The 10,764-nt window shown below is 44.8% G+C and overlaps 1 protein-coding gene across 1 annotated transcript; it reads right to left on the minus strand.

The window, feature by feature from the left end:
• Positions 1 to 2,341: 2,341 nt before the first annotated feature.
• LOC115797380 (coxsackievirus and adenovirus receptor-like) lies at positions 2,342 to 5,260 on the minus strand. Its single transcript, XM_030753945.1, has 3 exons — positions 5,057 to 5,260; positions 3,365 to 3,715; positions 2,342 to 3,147 (listed from the first exon to the last, which is right to left on the minus strand). The coding sequence occupies exons 1-3, from the start codon at positions 5,115 to 5,117 to the stop codon at positions 2,978 to 2,980; spliced, it is 582 nt and encodes a 193-aa protein (XP_030609805.1). The 5' UTR covers positions 5,118 to 5,260; the 3' UTR covers positions 2,342 to 2,977.
• Between the last annotated feature and the right edge of the window lie 5,504 nt (positions 5,261 to 10,764).

The following is a 10,764-nucleotide window of genomic DNA, read 5'->3' on the forward strand; positions in this document are numbered from 1 at the left end:
AGCCATGTGTGATCTCGATCCAGATCCACCACCGGCTTCTCTGAGCTCATTTAAACGGGACTGAAGGAAAGCAGGAAACTACAAGAGGAGTATTAGGGCTACATGGAGGGAAAAAAAACTGTGCATTTTGAGAATAAAGTAGTTAAAAACTAGTTTATGACTAAGTTCAATGATGCTTAGTTCAAAAATGCCATAAACATCACTTATTCATGTACAGCTCTGTGATAAAGTCTAAGGGTTTTTTTTCATATTCATTTTTTGGTCTTTTCTCAATCAGAAAACACAGCAGTTCAACAATCAGGACTTTAATAACAGCCTGGATACAAACACCATCCTAATTATAAATGGGAGGTGGTCTTTCATCTGAACGTGGTACAGGTCACTGACAGCAGGTTAGGGTAACTGATAGATGATAATGATTAGATATTGACTAGGTTAAGCAACTACATAATACAACCTGCACCATGAAAAGTACAACGTACCCATTTTGAAGGATTATAAAAACATTGTTGTTTTTATTTGGCTTTAATAACTGGAAATTATGCAGGACTGAAGCGTACTTACAGGGTACATCTCTGTAAAATACGTGTACTCACAGCCTCAGTCGTGGGCTGGATTAGTTTGTTGCTGTTTGGATGTCACTGAACTTCACCATCCAATCCAAACAAATCCAACACAATCCAACAAGCCAAAATCTCCTGTGACTGTAAACAATGTGACGCAATAGAAGAAACAAATATTACTTTTGAAATCAGCAGCCAAAGATTAATGAAGGACACGTCAGATTTTATTGTTGCACACTTGAATTAAAATCCATAAAACAGTGTGTTTTGTAGTACGCCCATCTTTAATGCTGTAAACACACAGACACAGCAGTTATCGCAGCTCACATTCCCTCTGGGCTCACCCTAGGTGTACTGCCTGCATGGAGTGGCCCAGCCCTCTATACGCCTAGGTAACCTGCACTCCATGAGAATGCTCCCCCTTGTGGCACAGCAGGAGAATAGCTGCTCGTGTAGTATCATCATGTCTGACGCTGCAACACAGTTTGTTTATATACAACTAAAAGACTCAACATATTTTCTCCCACAACATTTATAATGAAATCAAATCCTTTTGAGGGTGGCTTCTTTTACCTATGCCACTCCTCTCCCTCACATTATACATAAAAATAAATCATGACAACTCACCTGGAGGAACAACAACCCTCAGGTAGACCACGCTGATGGGGTCATCAGGAAGGTTCTGGAGACTTTGCGCTTGTCGATATTTAAGAACACGACATTCATATCTTCCAGTGTCGTCTATCGTCACATTCTGAATAACCACAGACACGTCTCCATCCTTCATCTGTCTGTGCTGCAGATCCACCCGGTTCACAACAGATGGATGCTGGTTGTCTGGATCGATTCCAGTGTCAGTAAAAAAAAGGATGTATTGTGGCCAGAGGTCAAGTCCATTGTTCCCTTCACTGTTTCTGTGTGTGACTGAAAATCTCTGATGTCTCTCACTTTGTCCCACGGTCTGAATTTAAAATGGATAAACGTATCAAATAGAGACCAGCGAGCTGCTGCATTACACAATAAAGCAAAACATGAAGTGCTGGGCAAAAGTCTTGAGCCACACCTCATTTCTGTATATTGTGTTTCAGAGGAGTCAGATGTTCTTGTCATCTCTTAAAGTGGTCTAGAAGTACGATTCGAGGCTTTCTGAAGGTCCAGTCCTTCCACATCACAAATAACTATGAACCAGCTTGCAGCCTGTCACAAAAACACATCATTTGTTCCCATTTCTGTTGATGAATCTGTGAATATTAACAATGATAACACAGTTTGGTGTGGAAGAACTTGACTGGCCTGCACAGAGTCCTGACCTCAGCCTGATAGAACACCTTTGGGATGAATTAGAGCAGAGACTGTGAGCCAGGCCTTCTCTCCAACATCAGCATCTGTGCTTCTGGAAGAATGGACAAAAATTCCCATAAACTCCTAAACCTGTGGAAAGCCTTCCTAGAAGAGCTGAAAGTGTTATAGCATCAGACGGTGGGCCCACATTAAACGCTGTGTATTAAGTTCATATATGTTCAAAGGCAGAGGGGTAAATACCTTTGGCAGTGCAGTGAAAGGCAGCAGCATCATGTGACTTTTTTTTCTGTTATTTCATAAAAGCATGTGTGTTATTTTTTTCAAAGCCCAGAAACAAAAAGAAGAAATACACCAGACAGAGGACGGCTGTGATCAACACAGTTTATTATTGATAAATGTTTCTGTGGACCAAAGTCTACATCAAAAGATTCAAACTGAAATCAAACATAAATTTTATGTTTTCTATTGTGTGTATTTGGTGTTGTCTTTAATCACAGGAACATGTCTGGATGGTGAGTCCGTCATATTTAATACCACGTAAACGTTCATAAGTCTCATCACGGCATCGTTCACTTCATTAAACTGCTGCTCTCCATACAGAGTGAAAATAAAAAGTTGATGTCATGCGTTTGATCCCATTTTCTACTCATAACAGCAAACAAAATAATGAATATTACCAATCTCGTTAAGGTCCACAGTAAATTTCCCTCCTGTCCTGCAGGAAGAGTCATTTCTCAGTTCTGCATTAATGTGATGCTGATGTTACTGAGGGCAGATGCAGATTCACAGTCAGAGCATTTCTTCATCTTAGAAAATCCAGACAGACTTTCACCATGAAGCTGTCCTGGTTCATGTCCTGGTCAGGTTTGAACTTTTTTAAAAACATGTTATTTAGTTGAATTATTCCACATTTTTCTCTAATTTAATGTGAGTTTCTGGATAAACTCCTGCTGCTTGTTGGGTCTGAGAGTGGGTGGGTTTTACAATCATTGTAATCTTTCCATTTCTGGGAATGTTCCTAATCTGGGAATGACAGCTGATAAATGACAACACTGATGACTCGGAGCAGCAGCGGGAGATTCAGAGTTCAACTGTGAAAAAGCTCAGACATTTCAGACAGGCTGCATGTCACTGGCTTGACTCTGTTTTTTGTATCTGTAGATCAAAAGTCCAACAACAGCTGCAACAACAACAAGAAGTCCAGCACAAACTGACAGACCAGCTGTCAGCCCAGCAGATCCATCGTCCTCATCCTCTCCATCATTACTCCTTCCTACCTGACCTGCAGGTAGAAACAGGTGTGAGGTGTCAGCTGTCAGGTAGGTGATGAGTGAAGAACTTCAAACTGCTGTCAGACATTATCTACTGCACTCTGATCACATCACTCAGACCAGCTGCTTTCTACAAAGTCTCATCAACAACATCTTTAGAAACAAACATCAACAACCAGGAAGCAGCTTCACCTCTGATCACAGACACACTGAACTCTGCTCACTCACCTGTACGAGCAACAACTCTCAGGGTGATGGTGCTGATGGGCTCAGATCCTAGAACAGCTCTGCTTGTTCCTTTTTCCTTGATGCGACACTCGTATTTTCCACTATCAGCAGTCGTCACATCCTTCAGGATCACAGACACGTCTCCATCCTTCATCTGTCTGTCCTGCAGCTCCACCCGGTTCTTAAAGGATGGATGCTGGTTGTCTGCATCAAAGTGCCCGTCCCGATACAAAAAGATATATTCTGGGTCCAGATCTGTTCTGCTCCAGTCTACAACTATGAGGTTGTTATTTGGAGCTCGACATGGCAGAGTGACGGTCTGTCCAGGCTCAGCTGTGATGGTTTTCGGTTCTGAAAGAGGAAACCGAGCAGAGAGGTTAAAGGTCAGAGTAGATCTCTTGACTTCTGCAGCATCCAATCAGAGTGAGGATCTGCAGATTCTTGTTTGTTGTGAGTGAAACCACCATTACGATTCTGGTCTGGCTGCACCTGAGCTCTGAATCAGGCCTGCGATGTGTTTATTTCATTCCTGCAGCATCTTATTGTGGACTATTGGTTTAATTTAAAGGTTAAACTGCTAACAGAACAGAAGGAACAAAAAAAATTAGCTTGAGTTTGTAATTAAAGGTGAGACATCATTGTTTTAAACCTTACAGTGTCTGAGTGTGTGTGTGATGTTATAATGTGTAAAGCCACACTGTGCAAATGAGGAACTCAGGGGTGAGTAATCTGTTAGAGTTGGATAGGAACTCAGGGCCCATTTATACAATAAGGCAGTATGTGGGCCTCCATCTGTAATCACTAAAAATCACTTTGGATCAACAAAATCTGACTCCATGTCAGCTCTGATCACACAAACCTACAAACTGATCACTTTAGAGACTCAGCCTGTGTGTTTTCTACAGGTGCTGGTCATAAAATTAGAATATCATGAAAAGTTGATTTATTTCAGTGATTCCGTTCAAAAAGTGAAACTTGTATATTATATTCATTCATTACACACAGACTGATATATCTCAAATGTTTGTTTCTTTTCATTTTGATGATTATAACTGACAACTAATGAAAACCCCAAATTCAGTCAATTTTATTACCAGCACCTGTAAGGCAAACACTTTGTCAGGTTTTCACTTACTGTGACCAAAAGACTTGACTTTAATAATATTTTTGCTCTCTGTAGAACTTTGGATTCGTCTTTAAGCCTGTTTTCAAAATTCGAGGAGGAAAGTGTAACTGTAAAATTAACAATGACAGTTGTTTGTTATATTATGTGCTGTTTATGTATACTTTATTTCACTACACTACGGTTAGTTTCAAATTGGTCCATGTCTGTACTGTAGAAAACGTATTTAAGAATGAAAAGTGGAAGGAAGCGAAAATAAAGTCCAGCCTCAGACCTGCTGAACCAAAACAACACAAGGTAAGATCAGAGGAAGAGAATCGAACCTTTGACCCTGGTTTTATCCACCTGAGCTTCCTCTAAAGGAATTCTCCACTAATATCTCAGCATGATGCCCATTTGTTTCAGGACACAAACTTGAAACAGCAGGTTCACTGAATCTGCTATTTAACTTCAGATTTAGTCTACTTCATTTCCACTCAGCCTCTCACCTCCTCCTTCAACACTCACAGATTCAGGATCAGTTTTAAGTGTTGTTAGTGAGCTGCTGTTATTTGGTACTTTCCACTTACCAGCAAACACACAGGAAAACAGCAGCACAGCGCAGCAGAGCGACGCAGGTACAGCAGTCATCTCCTCTTTGTTCAAACTTCAGCTGTTACAGAGTCCAGAGATGCCGATGTTTTCCAGGAATAAAATCCACAGCTGCAAATATCAACTGGAAATGTCTGGAAATGTCTCCCTGATCTAAACGTCTTCTCTGATCAGGGAGTCGAGAGCGGTTTGAGAAACAAAGCAGTGAGCAGAGGAGTAGCTGAGAGTGATACATGTCTGAACATGCAAGTTAAAATGCAGGTCAAACTAGTTTATGACTAAATTCAATGATGCTGAGTTCAAAAATGCCATAAACATCACTTATTCATGTACAGCTCTGAGATAAATTCTGAGGTTTTTTTTCTTTTTTCATTTTTTGTTCTTTTCCCAATCAGAAAACACAGCAGGTCAACAATCAGGACTTTAATAACAGCCTGGATACAAACACCATCCTAATTATAAATGGGAGGTGGTCTTTCATCTGAACGTGGTACAGGTCACTGACAGCAGGTTAGTGTAGATGATATTGATTAGATATTGATTAAGTTAAGCCACTACATAACATGACCTGCACCATGAAAAGTACAGCGTACCCATTTTGAAGGATTATAAAAACATTGTTGTTTTTATTTGGCTTTAATACCTGAAAGTTGCACAGAACTGAAACGTACTTACAGGGTACATCTCTGTAAAATACGTGTACTCACAGCCTCAGTCGTGGGCCGGGTTAGTTTGTTGCTGTTTGGATGTCACTGAACTTCACCATCCAATCCAAACAAATCAACACAATCCAACAAGCCAAAATCTCCTGTGACTGTAAACAATGTGACACAATAGATGGAAACAAATATTACTTTTGAAATCAGCAGCCAAAGATTAATGAAGAACACGTCAGATTTCATACATAAAATTAAAACATGACGACTTCCAGGTCTAAATATCTGCAAGCTAATTAAAGACTGCAGTGATCACAGTGAGTCATCACTTCTCCAGAAATAAGAGGTGTGTGTGTGTGTGTGTGTGTGTGTGTGTGTGTGTGTGTGTGTGTGTGTGTGTGTGTGTGTGTGTGTGTGTGCGTGTGCGTGTGCGTGTGTGTGTGTGTTACACTCCTGTCTGGGACTAACTGAAACAATCATCCTGTTTCACAGTGTTACATTTTCCTCTGTATTCAGAGCTTTGTGTTGTCTTTAGTCACAGGAGCATGTAACATTACCATATAAAACATTCAGACAAATATTTCTCACAGCATCGTTCACTTTATTAAACTCCTGCTTTCACAACACAGTACAAATTAAATGTTACAATTTTAAAAAGGACACAGATTTTCTGGAATCTCACGACAGCACACAAAATCCTGAATATTACCTGAGGTTTACAGTCCATTAGAAGTACAGTACATCACAGAAGCTGGTGTGAATCTTATTTCTGTGTGTTTTTGTTGCTCAAAAAGCAGCAACAAGAGCAACAACAAGAAGCACAGCAGAAACTGTCAGATGAGCCGCCAGTCCAACAGATGGTCTCGGGTTACCTGCAGCTGAGAAACAGGTGTGAGGTGTCTGCACGCTGATCACATCACTCAGACCAGCTGCTTTCTACAAAGTTTCATCAACAACATCTTTAGAAACAAACATCAACAACTCACCTGAAGAAGCAACTCTCAGGTAGACCACGCTGTCGGGGTCAGAGTAAACATTAGGGCTCTGGAGACTTGGCGGTTGTCGGCATTTAACGACACGACATTCATATCTTCCGGTGTCGTCTATGGTCACATTCTGAATGACCACAGACACGTCTCCATCCTTCATTTGTCTGTCCTGCAGATCCACCCGGTTCACAAAAGATGGATGCTGGTTGTCTGGATCGATTCCAGGGGGTCGGTAAAAAAGGACGTATTCTGGCCAGAGGTCAGATCTTCCCCACTCGACCACACAGACGGTTTCTTTATTTGGAGCTCGACACGGCAGAGTGACGGTCTCTCCGTGCTCAGCTGTGATGTTTGTGTCTGAAGAACACACATTTTAAAAAGAGGACAATAATGCTGAGTCAAATTCACCTTTTACTCTTTATTGTGTGTTTGTGTCTTTTTCATCAAATGTGTTACAATAGAAATACGAGGAGGTGCAGAGAGTGTCTGCAAGGGTAGCACGGTGGCGTAGTGGTTAGCACTGCTGCCTCACAGTTAGAATACCATCTGGAAGGCCTGGGTTCGATTCCACCTTGGCCCAGGCCTCTCCCTCTCTCTGTGTGGAGTTTGCATGTTCTCCCCGTGCTTGCGTGGGTTTCCTCCGGGTACTCCGGTTTCCTCCCACATTCCAAAGACATGCACTTACTGGGGTTAGGTTAATTGGCTACTCTAAATTGCCCATAGGTGTGAATGTGAGTGTGAAAGGTTGTTCGTCTTTCTGTGTTGGCCCTGTGACAGGCCGGCAACCTGTTCAGGGTGTACCCTGCCTCTCGCCCTATGACAGCTGGGATAGGCTCCTGCCCCCCCGCGACCCTGACCAGGATAAGCGGAAGCGAATGGATGGAGTTTAACCCCATGTTGTTTCAGAGCTTGGAGTACACGCCGCAGGACCTCAACATGCTCCTCAAAAGACCTGGAGAAACAGAGTACATCATCCAAATACGGGATGCAACACTCATCTCTGAGTGTATCCAGCATTTCCTCCATACTTCTTTGGAAGGCTGCTGGCGCGTTAGACAGGCCAAAAGGGATCCTAACCCATTCATACAAACCCCATGGGGTTGTGAATGCAGTCAGATGTCTGGACCCCTCAGCGATGAAGCCCTGGTGGTAAGCTTTGCCCTGGTCTAAGATGGAAAACCATCTATAGCCCCCCAGTGAGTCAATCAGGTCCTGGATGCGGGGAAGAGGGTGCCGATCTGGCACAGTCTTTTTGTTGAGGAGCCTGTAATCAATGCAGAGGCGCAATGATCCATCTTTCTTCCTCACACAAACAATAGGTGCAGCATATGGTGAGTGTGATTTAATAATCCAGCCTTTCACCAGCAGCTCCTGGATATACTCTTTGACTTCCCTATACAATGGCTTTGGGATTGACGCATAAGCCTTTTGGACAGGGGTTTCGTCTCTGAGTCTAACTGACATCTGGAGAGAGGGAATACAGCCAATGTCACTGCTGTCCCGAGCAAATACAGTTGACTCCTCATAAAGTACTTTCTCAACTATTTCTCGTTGGTCTGAACTGAGGTGACTGAGGTCAACCGGTGGTTGCCACAGGTCATTAGGGGGAGTGCTAGGGGAAGCAACATTAACTTCAGCCGTTACTACACCAGCTGGTGATGGCCTCCCACATTGCACATTCTGCTTGCCTAGTTCGAGAATCTTGACTACATGCTGGATGGAGCCAAGTTGAGACCTTTTTGGCAGGATGATTTCCTGCTTAGTGTGGTTAGAGATTGGCACTTTAACAAATGGTTGCCGGCTATCACTGATTTCTAGTAGACCCTCTCCAACACTAAGCTGTTCGAGGATGGAACTCTCTTCCGGTGGTTCATACAGGACCACAGGATTGGAAATGTCAAAGGTAGGTGGTACTTTACATCGCACACGCACCGTTTTACCAGGTGGGAGATTGATATTTTCCCTACCTACTCGAATGGCAGCCATACTGTAATTTGGCTCTTTCTGAACACTGATGAAGTTGACCATGGCCCTAACCTGCTCTTCCTCTACTCCTAGGGCTTTGCTGAGGAGGCTAAGGATCATAGTTTGTGCGTCTGCATCAGTCTGCATCAGATGTCAAGTCAAGCGGTACGCCAACCCGAGATACCCAGGAGGAGACGAACGCACGAGCAACATCTGCTGAGGTGGTTGACGACAAAGGAACTGCTTCAGGCCACCGAGTCGTCCTGTCCACCATTGTCAGGAGATGGGTGAAACCCCGGGAAGGGGGACCTACCAGGTCTACACTGACATGTTCGAACCTTCTCTAGGGTATGGGAAAGTGCTCCAGAGGGGATTTGGTGTGTCGTTGCACTTTGGCGCGCTGACAAGCAACACATGAGGAGGCCCACACCCTGACCTTTTTCCGGAGGCCAGGCCACACAAACTTGGCCCCCACCAACTTAACTGAGGCTTTAACTCCTGGGTGCGAAAGGGAATGAACTGCCTCAAAAACCCGCTGACGCCAGCAAGCAGGAACCAAGGGGCGAGGCCTGCCTAATGAGATGTCGCAAAGTAGGGTTACGCCACTGTCCTAAAATGAGACATCTTCCAAACTGGACTCGGCCATCCTAAAAGCCTGAGTCTCCGTATCCGTAAGTTGGTCGGCAGAGTAGTCCACTCCCAAATGCACAGAACTAACCTGCGCCCTGGACAGACAGTCAGCCACCCAATTACACTTGCCGGCGACGTGCTGAATGTCAGTGGTAAACTCTGAAATAGCAGAAAGCTGCCGTTGCTGCCGTGCAGTCCATGGTTCTGAAACCTTTGCCATGGCAAACGTGAGAGGCTTGTGGTCTACAAAAGCAGTAAAGTCGCGGCCCTCAAGCAGGAACCGGAAATGTGTCGCAAGAAAAAGGGCAAGGAGCTCCCTGTCAAACGTACTGTATTTCCTCTCCGCATCCCAAAGCTTCCTGCTAAAAAAGGCGAGGGGCTACCAAGCACCATCCACCCATTGTTCGCACACGGCCCCGACTGCAAAATCGGAGGCATCGGTAGTAAGGGCAACAGGCGCCTCGGGAGACGGGTGGGCCAGCAGGGCAGCGTTGGCAAGAGCAGCTTTGGCACTGTCAAATGCCTGCACCCGCTCAGGTATCCACTCTATCTCTTGGTTGCCTTTCTTGCCCTTAAGTGCATGGTACAGAGGGTGCATGACGTGAGCAGCCCGGGGGATGAAACGGTTATAAAAGTTCACCATCCCCAAAAACTCCTGCAGGGGCTTCACTGAGGGAGGGCGCGGAAAAGCAGAAACCGCCTCCACCTTAGCGGGCAGGGGAAACGCCCCTTGGGGCGAAACGAGGTGTCCCAAAAACTCTATGGCCGGCAGACCGAACTGGCATTTAGCTGGATTCACAATCAAACCGTGCTCACTGAGACACTCAAACAACTGGCGGAGGTGCACTGAATGCTCCGCGGCGGAAGGGCTGGCAACCAGTATGTCATCCAGATAGACGAACAAAAATGGCATACCACGCAAAACGGAGTCCATGAGGCGCTGAAACGGCTGTGCTGTGCCCTTCAGACCGAAGGGCATTTGCAAAAACTCGAAAAGGCCAAAAGGCGTGATAACCGTGGTCTTGGGCACATCATGCGGATGGACAGGAACCTCATGGTATCCCCTCACCAAATCCACCTTTGAAAAAATAGTTGGCCCCGCAAGATGAACCGAAAAATCTTGAATGTGGGGAACCGGGTACCTGTCATTAGTCGTCGCATTATTAAGGCGCCGAAAATCCCCACAAGGGCACCACCCACCGTCAGCTTTAGGGACCATGTGCAACGGGGACGCCCACGGGCTGTTCGAGCGTACTGACAGGTACTGACACAGACGCTATCACAAAGTCCCAGTTAAACTGACGTCCCTTGAAACACACAGTCACCAACCTCATTCCATATGTGCGAATGGGGGTACCGTTCGCCGTGTCCAGCAGGGGTCCGTGACATTGTCCCAAGGCGTCCGCAGCTGAAGCCGGCATGATGCTACGCTGAGCACCCGAGTCC

Source organism: Archocentrus centrarchus, chromosome 18, assembly GCF_007364275.1.
Source record: "Archocentrus centrarchus isolate MPI-CPG fArcCen1 chromosome 18, fArcCen1, whole genome shotgun sequence".
NCBI classification, from domain to species: Eukaryota; Metazoa; Chordata; class Actinopteri; order Cichliformes; family Cichlidae; genus Archocentrus; species Archocentrus centrarchus.

Bases quoted from the DNA above. Each gene is read 5' to 3' on its own strand.
- LOC115797380 (XM_030753945.1), bottom strand. From the start codon at position 5,117: ATGACTGCTGTACCTGCGTCGCTCTGCTGCGCTGTGCTGCTGTTTTCC. The intron at 3,716-5,056 runs GTAAGTGGAAAG...TTCCTCTTTCAG, and splicing joins GTTTTCCTGTGTGTTTGCTG to AACCGAAAACCATCACAGCT. The intron at 3,148-3,364 runs GTGAGTGAGCAG...TTCTACCTGCAG, and splicing joins GAGAGTTGTTGCTCGTACAG to GTCAGGTAGGAAGGAGTAAT.